Source organism: Panthera leo, chromosome A3 (genome assembly GCF_018350215.1).
Source record: "Panthera leo isolate Ple1 chromosome A3, P.leo_Ple1_pat1.1, whole genome shotgun sequence".
Lineage (NCBI taxonomy): Eukaryota > Metazoa > Chordata > Mammalia > Carnivora > Felidae > Panthera > Panthera leo.
Window position 1 is genome coordinate 82665195 of NC_056681.1, and position 21943 is coordinate 82687137.

A 21943-nucleotide genomic window follows, 5' to 3' on the forward strand; every position below is an offset into this window, starting at 1 on the left:
AAGCTGAGATGACTTCGATAAGGAAGAAACTCGAAGGAACAGGGAGGTGAGAAAAGGGAGGTGGGGAGGATGGGAGCAAGAGTCAGAGGGTACTGAGATGAGCGGGTACTGCCAACCTTAAAATCAGGAAAATACAGACACAAGTGGCCTGATGGAATCCACCTTTGATAGTAAAGGCACCCATTCCTTGCCTGGAAGTTTCTTGGGTTTGGGCTGGGTGCTCTGTGGGATGTGGGTTCAGACATAACAGGGGGACACGGGCAGGGGCAAGGCCAGGTGGCTTCCCTTCTAGATGGGTGGACAAGTCAGAACTAGACTCAGAGGAAGAGAAAAAGAGGTTCAAGTTTACCAGTGAACATCTAATAAAATTCTTCAAAAAGAGCAAGCTTCCAATGGCCAGACTCTGAAGACCTACTTATTCAGTTATTTCCCATAATTCCCCAGAATTTTAACAACAAATGAGAGAAAAACACCAGAGCTTCAAAAGTTGGCACAGACTTTCCTTTTGCATAGCTGGCTTTAATGTTATGATATCTGAAAATAAATCAAAATCCGAAGTGCAAAAGATGCTGGGAGGAGGCTACCTGTTTCCCCAAGGTCAATGCTGCCCGGTTTGGGTGGAAATTGGACTGAATGGGGAAGGGAGACTAGAAGATGCATGTCTCATGTTAAACCTGTAGCTGGCTCTCTCCTACTGCACGGGCATATCTTATAAAAGGATTTCTTACTCTTGGAAACTTGGCTGTTCTTCCCTCTCCTTGGGTCTACCTGGAAGTTCTTAAAGAAGCACATGCATCTGTTCGCATGCCCTGGGTCTGGGAATGAGCCTTCTTCATTTGGAAGGAGAACTTCTTTGACCAAGGGAAGCTCAAGAAAGGAAGGAGAGAAAGAACCAAGAAGCCAGAGCAGCTGAGGAGGCAGTCTGCTTAAATTACCCGTCCTGGGATGGAATCCTGGATGTTGACCAAGGGCTTTTTGGGGCATTCAGGGTGGGTCAGACTACGCATTTCAAAGTGAAACAAGTGTTTTCAAGGCTATGTGTATCCCTTCAACTCCCCTTGGATTTTCCTGCTAAATCTTTGTTTACCAAAGGGGGTAAGGGCAGAGCATAAAGGCAGCAGCAGTGGGCAAACAATGCCCGCAGGAGAGGAAAGATGTGCCTAGGGCAGGACTGTTCTTTCCTGGACACTTAGAACTACTAAGGGGCACTTGGAATGTCCTACTCAGTGTATCTATGACTATGAGAAGGTTGGCAACTGGCAATTTCCTTCTCCGTCTTGGGGATGGAGACAATGGGGATGAAGCCCACCTTCAGTAAGGCAAACAAGTAGTCACTTCATCGTCCCTGTGTCCCCAGGAACACACGAGGTGATAGAAGCAAACACACAGCGCAAGGAGCCAACCCTACTCTGAGAAACCCCATCAGGAGGTTAGCAGGCTGACACGTTTTAAACAAGGCATAGAAAACAAAGGTTAAGAAATGCTTAAGAAGCCAGACCATGTCATCTGGAAATCATACAGCAACGTTAGGCACAAACTGCACCAAGAACTGATTCCAGGCCAGGTTAGGCCATAGGCGTTGGGCAAGTTGTTTAACTTCTCAGGGCCTCAGTTTCCTCATGTGTAAAATAAGGGGGGGGGGGGGCAATCAATGATCTCCAAGGTCTGTCTGAGCTCTAACAGTGTCATGAATAACCCTCCTTCCCTCCTCTTAAGAACATCCAAGGGGTTTGATGGAGACTGCTACTTAGCTCATTCGAGGGCCACAGGATTCCCTCAGATTCATTAAATAGCACTTCTGCCTTGTCTGTAGATGCTGCTGCTATTTTGCATTTTTAAAGGAGCCTACCTAGTAGTTATGACCACAATTTGTATTATTTTTACTGCAATCTTCCACCAAAATAGATCTCAATAGCTGATGCAACCAATGCCAATAGCAATCTTTCCATTGCAAGGCTTCTCATTTTTAATGTTTTATTTTATTGCTTATTTTGGGGGGGGAGGGTGGGGGAGAGAGAGAAAGAGAGAGATATGATGAGTGGGGGAGGAGCAGATAGAGAATCCCAAGCAGGCTCCACTCTCACAGTGCAGACGGACATGGGGTTCGATTTCATGAACCTTGAAATCATGAAATCTGAGCCAAAGTCGAGTTGGAAGCTTAACCGACTGAACCACCCAGGTGCCCCTCATTTTGTTTTTTTTAAAGGTATATACACACACTAAATATAAGTATGTACCATTCCTCTCAACCTTGGGCCCAGCAAGGAGACTAAGGACACGAAACTCTGGGCACCTCTGCTTCTCAGAAGGCAGTACACTGGATAGTTAAGTGCCTCAGAAGGCACCTGGCTCGGGTGGCTTGATGAGCTGTTGTCTCTCTTTAGTACAGCACTCCTTTCCCCTTGGCACCTGTTAGACCTTTTTCCTTTGGTAAACAGGAAATTGTCACCCATTTTATCAACAGGTTTTTGGGAACAGGTAGCACTAGCTCACCTGTCCTAAGGGCCTACATAGGTTCCAGGTGTCCTCTTTCAAAAAGGCAAGCAACCAGCCAGGCACGTGCTCTTTCATGGCCCAGCTAGCAGGCGGTCTGGGTCTAAGAGGCAGCTGCAAGAATGGGTGAAAGAGACGACTTTGGCCTTAGACTCTAAGACATTATGCTTTCTGGGGCCCGAGGATAAAGTGGGTATTCTTTCACTGTAAAGCAAACAACAAAAACAAAACTCCTACTCACCGAAAAAAAAGTCTTCTGTTTCTAAATTTTAAAGTTAGGTGAGGGGCGCCTGGGTGGCTCTCTGTTAAGCATCCAACTTTGGTTCAGGTCATGATCTTGCCATTCCTGAGTTGGAGCCCCACATGAGACTCTGTGCTGACGGCTTAGAGCCTGGAGCCTGTTTCAGATTCTGTGTCTCCCTTTCTCTCTCTGCACCTCCCCCGCTCTCACTCTCACTCTCTCTCTCAAAAAAAATAAATAAACATTAAAAAAAATGTTTTTAAACTTAGGTGAAATTTTCATATGAAAGGAAAGGACTCTGATACACCCACAGCTTGATTTACTGGGAGGGGCTGAAGGGTTGCAAGCAGGAAGGCGGGCTTTCAGGTAACCCTGAATATGTCCTCTGTGTGAATTAGTAAAATGCAAAGAACAGTATCCTACTACCCACAACTTAAAAAGATGAGATAAGGTGCATGTAAATGAAGAAAGACTCAAGTGGGAGGGCTAGCAAGAATGCCTTTGGGCTTCTTGAAATTGAGAGCATTTCAAAGCTTTTGTTTGAGCCTCAGACATATTAACTGCTTTAATTTAAAGCCACTGTAGGTATTACATGTTGAATAAAAAGATCCTCCCCTCACTATGTAATGTGAGCTTGGTAATTATTGTCATTTAGAAGATAAAGCAGCTCCCTCCCATTTTCTGAGACCTTCCACACCACCCAGTGCAGTGCTGGGTCTCAGCCAGCAGCAGTTATGGGACACTGCTTCCTGGTGTCAACCACAAAGCCTATGGCTGCCCCTCCCCCAAAACATTTTTGCTTCTCTTAACAAGCTACCATAGGTCAGTTTCACTAGTTAAACTTTGTAGAAGGAGCTTACATTTTCAACCTATTTTCTCTTTTATTTAGCTTCTCCCCACCCCAGTCTGCCCAATCCCCAGATTCCAAAGGTAGAGACAACAGGAAACATTTCTTTTTTTTTTTAGAGAGAGAGAGCGCAAGTCAGTGAGAAGCAGAGAGAGTGGTGCCACAAGGGGCTGAGAGGGAAAGAGGCGGAGAGTGGGAGAGAAAGAGAAGCGGGGCTCCTGTTCACCAGATGCGGGGCTCAAACTCATGAACCGTGAGATCATGACCTGAGCTGAAGTCAGAAGCTTAACCAATCACCCAGGTGCCCAAGAAAACATTTTTAATCAACTGATCGTCTAAAATGCGACTGAGGCTTTCGAGCAGGGGCAAGGGTAACTTCAGACCTTCACTGAAGTATTTTTTTGTTTTTTTTTTTTTTAATGTTTACTTGAGAGAGAGGCAGAGCGAGCAAGTGGGGGAGGGGAAGAGAGGGCGAGAGAATCCCAAGCAGGGCCTTGCTGACCATGCAGAGCTTGGTCCCATGAACCAGGAGATCATGACCTGAGCCGAAATTAAGAGCTGGATGCTCAACCGACTGAGCAACCCAGGCGCCCTCCACTGAAGTAGTTTTAAGCCAAGGCACTAGTTGAAAAGACCATCATTTAGGAAGCTACTTTGCAATGAAGGGAATCTGATAGATTTAAAGAAGTAAAATTTACTGAAACTTACTGAATACATACTGCCTTTTGTCAAACTTCTCTGAAAGGCAGCAAGCAGATCAGAAGTTTGCATTCTGGGTGGGCAGAGTATAGAACAGAGTATAGGTTGCTTTGGCGCTCGGAGTCTTGGTGATTTTATCCGCAGAAGAGGAAGTGTCAGCATGTCCCTTACAGGGTGGTTGTGAGGACCAAGCTCAGTCACATATGTGAGAGTGCAGGGCACGGTGCCAGGGGCAGTGCCACACCACAGTGCCTTTTCTTCCCTTCCCCGAGGCCAGCAAATAGAGGCTCAAAGGAAATACATTCAACCTTGAGAAGACTGTGGGTCCAAAGGATCAGTGATCATAGTGAAGTACTGGCAGAACCGAGTCTGGAATGCAGGCCTCTCCCTAGCCTCTAAACTCTGCATACTCAGTGGTCACACGTCATTGCTTTCTTAGAAAAAATCAGTAAATGAGCCCCATTTATTACAAAATAGGTAGATTTGAAAAAAAAACCCCACAAAATTGGTAGATTTGCCTTCAGTTTTAATGGCTGCTGGCACAGATTAGGTGGAAAAGACTTCAAAAAAAAAAAGGGAAATGTTGTGGCAGGCTATACTCTTCTGGTTCTGTAAACGAAACCTTGATGATTACAAATACAATGAATTCATTTTTTCCTACTTAATCAAGAATGAAAGTAAGTATATGGGGCACCTGGGTGGCTCAGTTGGTTCATTGTCTGACCCCTGGTTGCAGGTCATGATCCCAGTTCTGCACCGGTGGAGCGGGACCTACTCGGGATTCTCTTGCTCCCTCTCTTTCTGCCCCTACCGCACATGTGGCACGCACTCTCTCAAAATAAACAAACTTTAAAAAAAAAAAAAGAAAAAGGAATGAAAATAAGCACAACTTGTAAATGCTCAAAAGCCCATCCAGGACAAAACAAATTGCTTCTTAGTATTCTGGTTTCAAACGCTTGCTCTAGCCATACTTTAGCCCTGGGGTGGGTGGGAGGCGTCAGGGATGTCATTAGGGACAACTGCTCTGAACAGCCAGAAAGTAATAAAATGCAGCTTGTAGTAAACAGGATGTCAAGGGTTCAAGCGTAGGGCACGAGGAAGGACCAAGTTCTTCCAGTCTAGGCAAAACATGGCTGGAAGCTGACGACGGTGTATAAGACATGACGTTTTTCCTACATGAAGGAGGGCTGCCTGCCTAAGGTACGATGAAATGCCAAACGTAATCCAAATATCAGCCTTCTTCAGCTGGCTTCTAGGAGAGTGTTCAGACCCACACAAAATGATGTGAATTAAATCTTCTCAGTTCTGCAAAGGATGGTACACAGTTTAATACCATTCTAGGTGCACAGGAGAGTGGTGATCTCATTACACAGGATGAATGCCTTAAGGCACTAGGGCTTAATTAGGAATCGCTACTGAGAAGGGCCTCCCAGATCCAGAAACAATACTTAGGTCATGGTGGTAAAAACGTACAAGGCAGGCAAAAAACAAAATCAAAGCCTTATATAGGGGTAGGGGCACCTGGGTGGCTCAGTCGGTTGAGCATCCGACTCTTGGTTTTGGCTCAGGCCATGATCTCACAGTTTGTGAGTTTGAGCCCCACACTGGGCTCTGCATTGACAGTGCGGAACCTGCTTGAGATTTCTCTCTCTCTCTCCCTCTCTGTCTGCCCCTCCCAGGCTTGCTCGCTCGCTCTCTCTCTCTCGCTCAAAAAATAAACAAACATAAAAAAAAAAACCCAACAACCTTACATAAGGGTAGGCTTTCCTACAGTCAAGCTTTGAGTTGCTATTTTGGGGACCCCTGGGCTGCAAAAATCACTCAGTAGGCTCCAAGTCTGTCACATTAATGGGCCACACAGGCCACTGCTCTTAAATTTATCTTCTTTTCTCTCCCCTTTCCAATTTGGGTTCAATAGAACCCTAAAATACAATGCCTGTACTTGGTTGTTTAAAAAATAGAACGGCTGGAATATCATAAACATAATTATTCAACAGAAGAAGAGAAAAATAGCAGTGGTGAGCTGGAAAGGCTGGGGGATGGTGTTCCTGGCTCCTCCACTGTGAACTAGCTGTGTGACCTTCGGCAAGTCACCCAGTGGACCCTGCGCTGCTTCCCCAACCGAGGCTGTCAAATGAGGCGAATCCTACTTCATTTGCCAGAAGGAAGCAGGCTGGCTCATCTGATAGGAACTCAAAATCCCTTCCAATTCCAAGACCTGTAATTCTAAGGAGTTGGCATGTCTGCAGCTAACCTTGTCTCCCCGCAAGCCAAACATTTGCAGCTAATTATCTGCACAGTGGACATACTGCTTCCTAGCACCAGGCAGAGAAAACAGCGGGAGGAAGAGAACTTGCAGCCGCAGACCTCAACCTCTGTTGTGTCTCTTTAAGGTCTTTAAACCCCCGATGGAGGGGGACCCAGGATTGCTGTAACTAAGGCATCTCTCCCGATCCCACCTTCTCCCTTGACCGCCCCCCTCCCACAGTCCCCATTCTGAGAAAACCCCCGCATTCTTCCTTTAAAAAAAAAAAATCAATACACGTGTATCATTTACTCTCTCAATAGCAGTTCTGCCCCTCCCCATCTCAGCTCCTGCGCCAGAGAAACACACACTTCAATTCTTGTGGCTCTTTCTTCTTCCACTTCTCTCCATTTTTTTTCAACGTCAAGTGGTTATACTACTATTTCCCGATTTGCAGATTTAGATACTCTTTCGGGACTTCTTATTATGGAAGATGAAGACTTAGCTATTTTACACACCCCCAAGTATCTGTCTATAAAGCAAATATTTCCCTAATCCCCAAGCTTTAGAGCCAGAATCCAGCCACTCAGCACAGTGACAGCTGAAGCGCCGGCAACACTTGACCGCAGAGTCTAGATGAGCCTGTTCTAGAAGTATACACACACTGTGGCTGTGTTCTCCCAAGATCGTGTTGAAATTATCCTTGTCTAGCTATGAAGATGCTAATAACAGTTAAAAAATGATTTGAGAATTTGGCAGCAGTAAATAAACCACCAGGTTTTAAAGGACCCAACCCTACAAAACAGGATTTTGGAAAATTGTTCATGAAAGGGCCATAAAACCCAGAGCCACTCTAGTTCTATACGGTCCATTTTCACTATTATCTCCTTTTCTCCGCACCTCCCCCAGCCCCCCTCCTTGCAGGCTCCACATGCTCTGGTCTCAGGGTCTTCAACTATGGGGGGCTGGGAGGAAGTGAGTCCTGAGTTGGGGAGCAAACCAGTTCAGCTTATCCACAGGGAGCTAGACTGGTCCTATCTCAGGCTGACAAGGGGCCTCCTCCACAAGATAAAAGTACATGTCTTCTCTGCAAGACAAAAGCACAACACAGGGAACAGACTCAAGGGTCTTTCCATTCTGTTCCTTTCAAGTCTCCCCAGCCCTGAAATGAAAGAAACTAAAAGCTGTCAGTCAGAGGCTCCAACATGAGTGTGCCAACTCTTTCTTTTTTTTTTCCATGTTTACTTTTGAGAGAAAGAGAGAGAATGCGAGCAGGGGGAAGGACACAGAGAGACGGAAACACAGAATCTGAAGCAGGCTCCAGGTTCTGAGCTGTCAGCACAGAGCCCGATGCGGGGCTCGAACTCACGAACAGTGAGATCATGACCTGGGCCGAAGTTGGCCGCTTAACCAACTGAGCCACCCAGGCTCCCCATGAGTGTGCCAATTCTTAGCAATGGCAAACAAACAAACAACCTCCTGTTAAACAGAACGCTAACTATTGTTGTTGTTGTTTATATTGTTTGCATTACTCATCTTCCAAATTTGTACCAAATGGCTCAAGCCTCATACCTGCATATTCAACACTGAGCACACCCTTGCCATCTAGGTATTTGTGTTCACCTGGGTCAGTCATTGTAACTGAGGTCCAGGAAGAGACAGTACTGCAAAGGGTAGAGAGTTCACGGAAGGGCGAGAAGGTACGTGTGAGCAGTCAAGAGCTCACAGCGAGTGACGATGCTAGGAGCACAGCTCCCATTTGTAGACGCAGCAGAAAACAAAGCTAGAAAAACAAGACATGAAGCTACCAAGAATCCTTCAAAATCACCCAACTTTACATGGCCCCCCAGGATAACAACGAAGCAAATGAATAAAATATGGAAACCTATGACTGTTACACACTATATCTAAGGTTCAGACCACCCGTTGATTGAGCACCTTTAGAGCAAAGCTTTACAGGGATGCAGAGACTATCATGACGAATGTCCTGCTTCTAATTAGATAAAGATTCATTCATTCGGTAAAGAAAAAAATCTGAAAACAGAAAAAGGGCAGGCTTTCAAGTGGCAAGACAGAAATCATCAGCAGAGTGCTTTGGAATTTTAAAGGAGAGAAAACAATCATAATTGGCGAAGGGAGAAATACTAGGACACACACAAATGAATAAACAGTCCACACTCAGAAAATCAGAACAGTTGCTCATCAGGAGTCTCTGCTGGTGGCTTGGGCAGGAAGGATGTGGACACACAGCCGGCTGGTGGCAGCAGAACGAATGGAGAGGCATGGGAAGACTGAGGGGGCAATGGTGTTGGCGAGTGGCCACAGATGCACGGGCAGGGTGTGCGATGGTGTGTGTGTGCACGCATGTGCACCCACTCGTGCACACGCCAAGCAGGACGCTAATTTTACTCTGAGGAATTACAGCACGGTTTCTCAATCCTGAGAAGCCAGGAGGACAAGCTGGTTTGGGGGATGACCATGAGAGCTGGGACAGTGTGAGCAGAGACAGCCAGCCCGTACTTGGTGAGTGCCCAACAACTCCAGGGGGAGCTGGTGGGTCTCTTCCTCCACTTTATTCCCCACCGTAGAATGTGCATTAACATATTGTCCACAATGTCCTGTTTTCCTTCTAGCCCCAAGGAATCCCCTGAAACAGAGGGAAGCCCCTGGCTCTCGTGGCAAAAACAGAAGTTATACTCCCTGGTTCCTCAAGTTATAACCATACATACACTTGCTGTCCTCCCAGAAAGCCCTCATAATTCGGGTCCATCATGAGTTGTTAGAAGGTCTTATCACCATTTATACTCTTTCTTTCTTTCTTTTTTTAAATATTTATTTTTGAGAGAGACAGAGAGAGACGGAGAGAGACAGAGTGTGAGTGGGAGAGGGGCAGAGAGCGAGGGAGACACAGAATCTGAAGCAGGCTCCAGGCTCTGAGCTGTCAGCACAGAGCCCAACACGGAGCTCGAACTCACGAACCGTGAAATTGTGACCTGAGCTGAAGTGGGATGCTTACCCGACTGAGCCACCCAGCCACCCCACTATTTATACTCTTTCCACACTAAATGAGTTCTGTGTTCTAAATATCTGTCCTATCAATAAAAGTTTTAGAACACGACAAGCTTTGGGAAGCTATAGACTACACAGGAGTCAACACAGCAGCTCACTTCCTGGGCTCCGGGTTTTGGATACCTCACTTTCCATCTTAGGACAGAAAGTCTAGTGACGGGAAGCTCAGGATCCAATGGGAAACCTGGCGCATAAGCCCCTGATGACTCTCCCCCATCCTTACAGGGGAGGAGTTCCTAACGGTCAATGGCTAATGAAGAGGCCATTAGGGAAGGGAGGTGCTATTGTTAATAGGCCCTTGTTGGTAAACACATGGAATGAAGGCAAAGATATGTCAGGGCCTACACGGAACGCAATTAAGTGGAGCTCCTTCCCCACTGAGTTCCAGTGTCTGCAAACAGCAGGGCTGTTTCTACACTTCCTTGCCGGCATTCTCTGCTACCCTAGAGCAGCAAGTTGAGCCCCTGTGGATTAAAGGACAAAACCAGGAGGGATGCTGGCTTCCATCACCCCAGTCCCCCTTGCCCTCTCACGATTCTATAAATCACTTCTGGCAGGTAGCTGGGAAGCAGCTGCGAATGACAGTTTTGCTCTGGAGCACAGGAAGCCACCTTTTAACCCGCCTGCTGTTGTTTGTCTCTCGAAAACGTGACAAAGGAACAGATGTAAGCAAATGCCAACTGTTGAGAGGATCTGCTTAGAGCACTATAGGAAGCCTGTTCTGAGCCACAATCACACCAGCCGCTCAATGCAAAGACAACTGAGGTCATTTCCTGACACCCCTATGCACGCTCTGTTCACATCAGGTTGGGGCCCGCGGCGCAGAGGCAACTCTCCGTGCACATCCCTGCTTCCGCCTTTGCCCTGTGCTTCCCAGTTTTGAAGCCCCTTCCCGAGCTGGGTTCCAATGCCACCGAGGAATACGTCAGCCTCACCTCCTAGCGGTCTTCTCTGATCCCCAGACCCCTCCCTGTAACGTACCCTGGACTAGAGGACTACACAGTGGGTGCCATTCTCCAAGCCTCCCGTGGGTCCATCTTATCTCTGCCCAAACCACCCTGTTATCTCCATGAGAGCTCGAGGCATAGTTTCTACACCTCTCTGCTACTAAAGTAGCGTTTTTCAAATCACTGGTTCCATGATGAGTGCATTAGGACACACATTTAAGGGCTGCAGCCGGTATTTACAAATATGAAATAAAAACAGCTTATGAAAGATACTCTTGGGATAAGGGAGGAACTAGTGGGGAACTATTAGATGATATTAGGGAATCCCTATTAATTTCCCCAGGTATAGTAATGGCATCACGCTTGTGGAAGAGAATGCCTTGCTTTTAGGCGATGCATGCTAGAGAATTAAAACATCGAGGTGACTTACTTTCAACCGGACTGGCAAAAAACAGAAACAATCACGTGTGTGTGCCTGTGTAAGTATCTACAGGTACAGATAAAGCAAACAGGGCAAATGCTGAATGTAGAGGTTTACTGTGATATTCTTTAAATTTTCCTGTGTGCTCTAGAAGTTTCATAGTAAAAAGTGGAAGAAAATGAAACAGAAGAGAAAAAAAATCAGAATGCAGAACATGAAATAGGATCTGATTTTCAGGTGTGCGTGTGTCCTAGGTTGCAATGCAAATGTATCTCTTACTGTGTGTGGGGGCCAAGAGTTTGAAAACGCTGCCCTAAAGCTTCCTCCCTGCACCAAGCACACAGCAGGTGTGTGATGAACTGTTTGTTAATTAACTTTTAGAAGCACAGGATTTCAAAGACGATGCAAGCTGAGAAATCGTTTTGTTTCCAGTAATATCCCATTAACTCCTGCTGTGTCAAAAGAGCCAAGCCCTTTCCTGCCTTAGCATACTTGCGCCTTACTCCAGTTCAGCCTTCAGGACTCTCTTATCACAGATGTTTAATTACTCTTCAGAAAGGCTACTCTGGCTTTTTCCCTGATGCCAGAAAAGGAGTTGTGTTAACAGAAGACTCTGAGTAGGGCGACCGGTTGTCCCGGTTGGCCTGCGACTGAGGTGTTTTGCCAACTAGGGACTCCCAGTGGTAAAAGTAGGACAGTCCCAGGCAAGCCGGAGAGTTGGTCACCCTAAATCTGGGGAAGGCTGTGAGAGAACCTGGGACAGGTCGGAGAGAGGTGCCGCAGTCGTGTCAGGCGGCCAATGGTACCCCCACAACATGGGCAAACCTAGCACAGCCAAAACTGTGACAAGACAGAGATCTCCCCCATGGCCTCCCAATAATAACGGCAAATGCCAAATTGCAAAGTGTCTCTCACATCCTTAAACAGAACCTCTCTCTGATTATTCACCAACTCATCCACAAAGCAAAGGACAAAGGGAACTTACTGTAAAAACGTCATCATCGCCAAGCTCAGCTTCATTATGGATGGTGGAAGATGATGTGGTTGAGCCTAAAAAGACAAAAAATGTGATAAAACACAGTTCCAAAGAAGGTGAGTCAAAACCAATCATTTAAAAAACGTATTTTAATAAAACCACATTCCATTCCTTTCAAATGTGAATCATCAGCAGAAATATGTAACCTGGGAATTAAACGTTTTAAATTTATTCCTCTTTAATTGACTCTAGTTAGGACATTCCCTAAATTAACCCTGCCTACTGTTGTTCTTAATCCCTCAAGCTTCTGCATGGGCCACTTGAGAACACGCACCCGGAGAGTCACCTGGGCGTGGAGAGGAGAGCCAGCCCACTGCTCTGAAGCACCTGCTGAAGCCCAGACTCTGCCAGTGTCCCCCCAGACCCCTACAGTGTAGTGGGGAAAGCACTAGAAAGTGACACCCGCAATGGTCTCCGTGTCAGTTTCTGGTCTTTCCATCTGGCAATACGAGGGTTTGACTAAATAGCTTGTTTGGTCACCTCCTGTTCTGAAATTCAGACACTGGACTCAAAAACCCAGACTGTGGGAGCTGCCTTCAAAGCAGATACCCACGCAAGGAGGTCTTCTTTTGCAATATTGGGGCATCTGTGAGTTGTCCGTTTCTGCAGGCCAAAATTTGGGCTCCTGTCAGAAAACCCAGTTTATTCCATTATGGAATGCTTTGGTCATTTAGGGTTTGATTTATTACTTACTTGTTCATCCCTTTCTTCATTCTGGCATGCAAATCTGTGTAACTTCTTCCTTTCTCCCTCACAATACCCAATAATACATGGACCAACTTAACGGATACTGTTAATGGCCAAAAGGAAAAACATTGAACTCTGCCTAAATGATAGGTATACCAAAAGGCAAATTTCTTCTCTATCTCCTTTTCTTGGTTAGGTCTTTAAAAATGTGCATTTAGAAAATATTTTGCTATTACATTCAGCTGAAATTTAAAAAACTGCTCAGAAAGGGATGAGAGCTATTTAAATTTCTACCGGGGGACTGCAGGAGAAAAAAGTTAAGTCTTCTGCACAATTACTACTGATCTTTCAGGACTTTTCTCTACTAGTTAAATTATTCCAGTCCATCAACATCTGAGGAAAGTTTGACAGAAACAGCTAAAGAGAGTATATATAGAGAAAAAAATTACAAGTAAGAGAATCAAATTTTGTGTGTACCTTCACAGAATAAGGGGACATAGTGTACAATTCTATCAGTAATATGGGAGCTACTTTCTCTCTACACTTTAAAAGCTATGTTTCATAACAACTTTTTAAATATTTGCCACCTTACGTCAGACCTAGAATGTGAACGTTGGTTTTTAATTACCTTTTTGGCTATCACACGTTGTAGTGAACAGACTCATGTTCTTACTACTAACGTTAAGCAAGTTTCCTTTTTAAGATTTGCTTTTCGCTCTTCCCCCAAATCCACAAAGAAGAAAATGACTTCAGAACACTCTATGTCTTAAACAAATGAAGCATACATTCTTTTGTAATTAGTCTCCCCAAATTCTGGATTTGGCTTTCCCATGCCTTGCTTTATTTTTTTTACACGGCTCTGGCTATGGCCACTTAAACTCTCTGAATGGATAACTGAATGTAAAGAGTTTGCGTGTTTGCATCTGTGGACTCTAGAAAAGCCCGTGAGAACTGACTGCCCAAAAGCCTTCCAGGCCACATTCAGAGGCAACACAGTGTCTACTACCCACTCACCCACAGACCAAGCCCTACACTGAACCAGGGCTCCAGGACTTACAGATCCCCTTCCTTTTCAGTACAGCCACACACCGTGAGCTCTCATTACAGGACGGCAGTCACTAGGCCTGGCACCTTCCGAGCCAAGACAGATCAGACCGAAGCCATTTCAATAGTCAGGGAAAAGTGTAATCTGTCAAAAAGTCATTGACATGGAAGTCCAGAATTTGTCTTTCCAGAGCAGAGTCTGAAAACCAACTGGGATCACTCCTTAGTCTGAAACCCAACTCCTTTCCCCCTGCACTGTCACTTAGTAATTGTTCTCTGTGGATGTTCCTCAAGTTTTGCCATCTACTGACCTGCCCACCCCAGGCCTCCCTCAAATAAACCACAAATATATGATGGCAGACAACTGGAATAAAAAAGACCTTGGAACGTTCCCACTGTCCCCCTAAGAATGCAGTGACAAAATTCAATACCTTCTATAAGGTCTTCGATTGCTTTCCTCACTCCCCTGTCAAAGGCTCGAGCATCAGCAGGGCTTTGGAAAGTAAGTCCAAACTTCCTATTGTCGACCTTCCAATGATGAAAGGTTGGGTTGGCTTTGGTGTAGACCAAGTCCTTTCTTACATAGCATTCCAATACCACCTGAAGGATTGAAACGCACAGGCTGGTTACTTGTGAAATAGCCGTGATGGTGTCTGGTTACAAAAACCCAACTAGGAACCATCTATCATTGCTGGCGACTAATGAAAACCCTTCATCCCTGCCTTCTCATATCTGTCTCTCCATCTCCAAAGAAGCCTTTGCTTGCCTTGCGGACCATCCATTCTTTGTTGACCCTGCCCTGCTCGCCTTTGGTGATGCCCACTGGACTTCTTAACCACCCTGGTTCTCAGTCTTTTTAGTTCCTCCTGCCCCTAACTGGAGGGCACTAAGGGGAAGCCCAGGTCTCAGGGCTTCAATCTGTTTCAGGTTTATTGCTTCTATGTCAGGACCTTTGTACTAATGGTTCTCAATCTTCCCTCCTCTGTCCTGATGGGTGTTTCCTAGTGACCTCACATGCAACATGTTGAAAAAATTAACTAACCTGTTCTGAAATTTCTGCTTCTTGTTTCCTCTCCCAACTTCCCATATGTAGCAATGCCAACCCCTCTCTGTTCATGCTATCTCAAAATCCCTGTGGTTGTCTCTATCTCTTCTGCTTTCTCTAGCCCCTGTATTATTAACCATGAGGTCCACTTCATTTTTCCTTGAACATCTTTTAGATCAATCTCATTTCAGTTGCTCCCACCCTGATCTGTTAAACTTTTATCTAGATTAGAACAACCTCTAAGTTTCTAGTGATCTAGTTCCAGAAATGCCTTTTACTAAGCTGTAACTTGGAGTAGATTGTTTTTTTTACGCCAGTTCTTCCTGTGACCCTCACAATGTAGTACTTGATTTTACAGTATTTTCTAAGTTTCACTAGCCTTGTGCTCCTAACCAGACTGTAAAAGATCAAGATGTGTTACAAAATAACTCCATGACCAGCACAGTGCTGTTGTTGATAAAGATACCAGAGTTTAATATTACACAAGAAAAGCAGCATTGCCACCCCACGAATGTAAACTTCATTCTTTATTCATAAAAAAACCTCCAAAATAGCGACGATATTTATTCCTATGGCTTTATTATGTGCACCAAAGGGATTCTGCTAAATTTTAATAGCTTTGCTCTTGTGCTGGCAAAGCTCCACATTTAACAAAATCTTATTACTTTTAGACTAAGCGAAGGGAAAGAATGAAGCTTTGCCTAAGTTAGTGTAAGTTCAAATAAGAGAAGAACTTTGAATGAGTACGACTTTCAAGACTACATCTAAGCAAACAGAAACTAAGTGCTGCCAATAAATGTTCTCTGACTTAATAAATAGATGAGTATAATAGTCAAATTGGTATATCAAATAGCAGTCCCAAGCAGTTCACTTTATTACATTGTATTGAAAGAAGACAACACTCCCCTCACACAGTTCTATTTATGATTAAATCGCTTATTATGGCCATTTTTCTCTAAGAATAGTGCAATGATTAAATGTCAGCCCAGCCCCATTCCAAATTGGGGAAATCCAAATAACCAAGGCTTTAACCAACAAATGTTATCTATTTTAGAATTTAATAGTCTCAATTCAAAGTCTCAAAATAAACTTTTTGTAAAAACAAAGACTTCCAGTTTCTCCGTATTTTTTTTTTTAAAGTAAACTCTACCCCCAACGTGGGACTCAAACTCACGACCCCAAGATGGTGACCCTGAGTCTCTTGCTCTACCGAATGAGCCAGCCAGGTGCCCCTCTCCATATTTTTAGGGTGAAAAAAATTAGCTTTTGGTTCATGTTTTCCAAGCCTAAGATTACTCAGTGGCAAATTTTCTTAAAGACGTTCTAAAATTCTTAGAAAAGTAAAGTTCAGCCACCTAAAATAAGTGAGGGGAAGGGGATCAGGTACCATCTCTTTACATCCTGTTAAGCAAAATAACATCATTACATATCCAAGTTTAAGGACAAAAATGAAAGCGTTCAGACGTGTTAATCTTCACAGGTCTAAACCCTAGTGAGGTTTGGCATTAACTTCAAACTCGAGAAGGGCTTTAAAAAAGGTACCTTTGAAAATGAGATGCACGGGGAGGAAAAAGGTGATTATATATTCTCGTTGGCAGCTTTAAAAAAATAGACACAAGAACTGTATATCGTCCAAGACTTAAGTAATCTACACAAATATGTGAAGGCTCCACACTTGCTTGCCTCTCCGCCCCCACCCTCAACGCCTCTCCTTCTCTTGAGTCAGCCACTATCAGTATGGTGGACACAACGCCACGTTCCTTTCTGTGGCTTCTTTATATACACACATAAGTTTGTGTGTGTTTTTAAACATGGCCATACCTATAAAAGGCTCTGCAAGTTGCCTTTTCCTCAAGGACACATCTTAGAGGTAGATACAGAAAAATACCAAGTTCTGTTTAATGGCTCAGTGGACACGTTGGAATTAGTCATTCTCCATACTTACTAATAGGCATGTAGATTATTGCTAATCAGCCACTTTTAGAGATAGTGCTGGAATGAACACCTCTATACACGATCTCAAATTTTGTTCTGCGAGCTCTAGGGAGCCCTCCCTCTCTACCTACTGCAGGGGCTCCAGGATGGCATAACTATTTTCAGATAGTAGGACATTTTGCCATTTCATTGTGTTGCCATTTCTACCGAGGGTGCAAAAGGCACAGGGGGGTAATACTGTTGTGCTGTGGCATGCATCAAGGCAGTGTTGTGGCACCAAACTGTACTATGGTCACCTGATTCATCACCGCCACACGGTCAAAGCGAAAAATGCCAGTTCTGTGTAGGATGGCCCTTGATGAAGAAGCTAAAAATCATTACATCTTGACCCTTGAATACACAGCTCTTAGCCTGTGTGGTGAAATGGGAGGTGTACCTAACTGGATTCTCCTATCTGCTTCTTCATTCAATCTGCCATTATATGCTGCTTGGGCTGATGTATATGAAGAAACTTTGGCTTTGCACAAATGCATAGATGAAAAGGGAAGGGCATTTCTAACAGCCTTTTCACTTCTGCCGCCATACGGAAGAACGACGCCCGTCTCCAGGAAAAAGTACCTGCGCAACGGTTTCAGTAGTGAGTTGAATTTAACTGCCTTTTTCATGGATCACCAGGTTTACTTGAAAGAGCAACTGACAGATGAACTATGGTTACTCAGACCCGGTACTTAGCAGACACTTTCTCGAAAATGAACACAGTGAGCCTGTCACTTCAAAGAAAACAACTGGAGGTATTTGTTGCCAATAATAAAATCTGAACTTTCAAGTGAAATTAGAATTTTGGACAGCTTCCAATACTTAACGACTTTTCTAATGATATTAGTGGTGATGTTAAGAAATGGGACTTTTTCATTATGTAGAATTATATGTAGCAACATTTGGCAGATCTGCTGAACTCAGTAAACCATTATTTTTCAAATGACATGATGTTCAAAAAAATCAGGAATGACTAAAAGATCCACCATTCAAAGTGAAAGATAAACCAGTAGTTTTTAATGTACCACAGTATGAAAAGGTCATTAATGTGGCTTCAGATTCCGCATTTTAGAAACTATTACAAGCCGAGTTTTGGTGTCGTATCCAAGAAGTACATCTACAATTACCTGAAAAGGTTTTCCCTCTTTTCCAACTACTTATCTGTGTGAAGCTGGATTTTCTTCATATACTTCATCCAAAACAACATACTGCAACAGCTTGAAAGCAGGAGTAGATAGTAGAATCTAGCTATTTTCTATTAAGCCAGACATTTAAAGAGATGGCAAAAATATAAAGCAATGCTAGTCTTCTCTCCAATTATTGTTATTCTGGAAAATGGTTCTAGAGGGATGTCATAAATAATTTTTTTACATTTCAGTTTTAATTTCTAATAAGGTAAAAATAAGTAGCTGTAACTCATAAAACAAAAGCTTTTGGGGGTCCCTCAATAAATTTTCAGAGTGTAAAGGGATCCTGAGACCAAAAATGTTTGAGAACTATTGCTTTCCTTAAATCCTTGTGTATAAGTCTATTTCTATAGGATAGGGTTTAAGTACGAAACTGCCAGGTTAAAAAGTATGTACATTTAAAATGAATATCCTGGCAAACTGCTGTTAAAGAGCTTTACCAGCTGGAACTCCTACCAAATGTGTGTGTGTGTGTGTGTGTGTGTGTGCGCGCGCGCACGTGCATGCTCACAGACCTGCACATGTACAACCAATGGAACGACCAACCTTTCAGATTATGTGATTCATCTTCATAAGTTGATTTCTCATGGGATTTAAGGAATAAACTTCTCTAGTTCATTTAAAATGATTCAACTCAGGGGCGCCTGGGTGGCTCACTCGGTTAAGTGTCCGACTTTGGCTCATGAACATCAGGTCATGATCTCACGGTTCATGGGTATGAGCCCCACACTGGGCTCTGTGCTGACAGCTCAGAGCCTGGAGCCTGCTTCGGATTCTGTGACTCTCTCTCTCTGCCCCTCCCCTGCTTGCACTCTGTCTCTCAACAATAAATAAACTTAAAAAAATAATTCAACTCAGAAATTTTAAATTTACACATAATTTCTCAGGAAAATTTGATTGTCTCCAACTTAAAAAAATTATCCAAGTAATGACTTCTTAATGGATGTCTGGAACACAGATTTTTTTCCCATAGAAACCATGGAAATTCTGTTCATAGGCTTCAACACAGAATTCAAATAATAACAAAAATCAATGTGCTAAATTCTAGAACTGCACTACATCGGAAAAACCAGTGGTAACACTGTTCCTACCAGAGAAAGCATTTCTTGTCCTATCTAGTTAGAATACTAGGAACTCTGGTGCTATCCACCCACTGTATTTCAGAAATGATCTCCACCCTCTCCCCACTATTCCACCACTTAGAGAGGAGGTCCTTCCACAATGTATACCATTTGCAAGCTCCCATGTGGGTTCATACCATGTGGGCAGAGTGCTGCATTATGGAAGTATGGAGTCACCCTATCTCCAAAGGGTGTGTGTGTGTGTATTGTGGGACAGGACAGGGGGTCAGAGTTAAGCAGCACTGGATACAAGAGTCTAGAATTTCCCAGAGTGTGAGGGATGGAAAGATGGGAAAGCACAACTGGGTATATGAGCATGTGATTTCAATACGAGTACATATAAAAGTCTGGAAGTGGAGAGTCACAGAATATAAAGGGGACAGGAAGAGAAATGGAGTGACAGAGAAACATGATGGGGGGGGGGGGTGGGATGGAAATGAGCCAAGGCACACAATCCTTGTGCAATAGCAACAGATTACAGAAGATGGTTCACAGCCACGACTACCCTATTGCTATGCAGAATTAGTATGAAGGGACCAGGTTGGGGATTCACAATGAAATGGTTCCTGATGTTGGCTCTGCTAATAACCACATGCCCTAGACTGAGGAAACGGATCATCACTTCTTGGAGCACTGAGTTTCCCCACTGCGAAGCAGAGATAAAAGTATCCTCCTCCTTAAGAATGTTACAGGAATTTAACTGAGGGCTTTGCTTTGACCAAAATGGTAAAAATTTACGATTATTAACTGCAAGTCAGTGGTAAGATACAAGTTTCTAAAATATATTTCTAAAATGAAGGGGCTGGATGAGACAATCTAAAGGCCATTTTAGGTTGACATATTCTATGATAAACCATGAAAATACCAAGAAAAAATAGATCTAAAAAGATTTAACTGCTCAGGCAAGATAATTTGCTAACACGAAAGTAATAAAAAAAAATACAAAGGGAAAAAGTGAAAAAAAATTTATCAACATTTTTGTTAGAAAAAGAACACCAACTAAATAAAAAGGCAAGCAACAAACTAGAAAAGTATTTGCAGTAAATATGGCAGATGGAGATTAATATCTTTCTTACATAAGAGGGCATATATATCAAGGAGAAAAGTAAGGCCCCCAATAAATAAATAAGCAAATGACATTAACAGATAATTCACTGTTACAACTGTTAAACAACTGTTTAACAAACAGAAAAACATTGATACCATTAGTAATTAATAATATGATACTACTGTTACTCTGTCAAATTGGTAAAGATTTAAAATATATGACTCTCGGGGCACCTGGGAGGCTCGGTCAGTTGAGCGCCCAACTCTTGATTTTGGCTCAGGTCATGATCCCAGGGGTCATGGGATTCTCCCCCTGCACCTGCCCCCTATTGGGCCGTGTGTCGGGCTCCACATTGAGCATGAAGCTTGGTTAAGATTCTCTTTCTCTCTCCTCGTGCTCTCACTCTCTCAAATAGAATAAAAATAAAAAAGATTTAAAATGTATGACCCTCAAGGTATTAAAGGAAATTCTCCTATATGCTGGTAGCAGTTCTTTGTACAAGTATCAACAGTCATAAAAATTTGACCCCAAATTATTCCAACAAAATAGTAAAGGTGGAAAATGCAGGTAGGTAATACTGCAGGGGGTGGGGGAGGGGGAGAGGAGGGAAAGAATCTTAATATTTATAATAACCCTAAGGAGATCACCAAATAAACAATATTATATCAACCTTATACAGCAACGAGGAAAATTCCTTAGAGAATGTTAAGGCAAAGCAAATGAGACACAAAATGGTTGACAAGCTCTGTTCGGAGCTATGAAAAAAGAGAAATATGCACAAGGGGGAAAAAACTACACTGAAAGGCTAAAGGTGGTTGAGCACATGTGGCTTGGCTCAGTTTTGGGGTCAGAGTGATGGAGTATCAAATACTAGTTACATGCTCTCAAGATGGGTCACGAAGAACAAGCAGTTTATCTAAAAATCTTAATTTTTTCAGTTATAATTATACAGGCTATTGTAAGGACACAGTGAACTAAAGGACTAGCATTGTGTTTAGCACATGGTGAATGTTAGCTAAATGGTGTTATTTTACTTTTTACTGGTAATATGGCTACATTGTAAATAAGAATGCTTTAATTATTTGATTAATACATAGGGAATTTTCTGAATGGACACACTTCTTAAAATGAGCTATGTTCTCCCTTTAAACTTTCATTCATTTCATTTTTGGAAATGAATCAAGCGTGAAAATAGCATTTCTGTTAATCTATATATAACACTTACAAATTGTTCTGTCTTATCTATTTGGTAACTTTTTTAAACAGTAAGAAGTGGTTGCAAAAGCAGATTACATTTGTACATTTAACACGTAACACTCAACAGACACGCTCGCTGTTAAGGGTCTCAAATGTCACAGTGACATTTCCTGTGCTGTCTTTATATTTTTTCTGTTGAGATCCAATAAGATCCTGCACATTTTGAAGCAACAGTTGGCTTCTGAGTATACGCTCCATGATCAAGTACAGACAGGAGCAACGTTCTTCCAGGTTCAAGGCTACCAATTAAAAATAGCAACTTTTCTTCATATCATGGATTCCTTCATAGCTCAGAACTGGACATCCACGTTCCTTCATGAAACTCTATGTTATGAGCTACTAATGCTCCACTCACATGAGAGAATATTACTCTCCAAAGTATGCATTTGACACGCATGTAGAATTATTATAGACATGGGATACCACTACATTTTCCAAACATGTTTTATTCACTAGTATAGGAAATAAAAGCTACAGTATCTTTTAGATAAACAGTATTTACAAATAACCAAGTATCAGGTGACATTCTGCCTTTGCATTTGACCTTTTACCATCCAAACCTTGACGGCATGCTCCACGAATAAA

General features: G+C 43.3%; 1 protein-coding gene across 7 annotated transcripts in view; it reads right to left on the reverse strand.

Annotated features, from left to right (window-relative positions):
- Positions 1 to 21943, reverse strand: part of SPRED2 (sprouty related EVH1 domain containing 2) — a 114258-nt gene that overhangs the window by 10086 nt on the left and 82229 nt on the right. For all 7 annotated transcript variants that reach the window (XM_042932477.1, XM_042932476.1, XM_042932479.1 and 4 more), the window contains 2 exons: positions 14161 to 14329; positions 11948 to 12012 (listed from right to left, as the gene is read on the reverse strand). In XM_042932477.1, coding sequence (XP_042788411.1) covers positions 11948 to 12012; positions 14161 to 14329 — 234 coding nt within the window. The remainder of the gene's footprint in view (positions 1 to 11947; positions 12013 to 14160; positions 14330 to 21943) is intronic.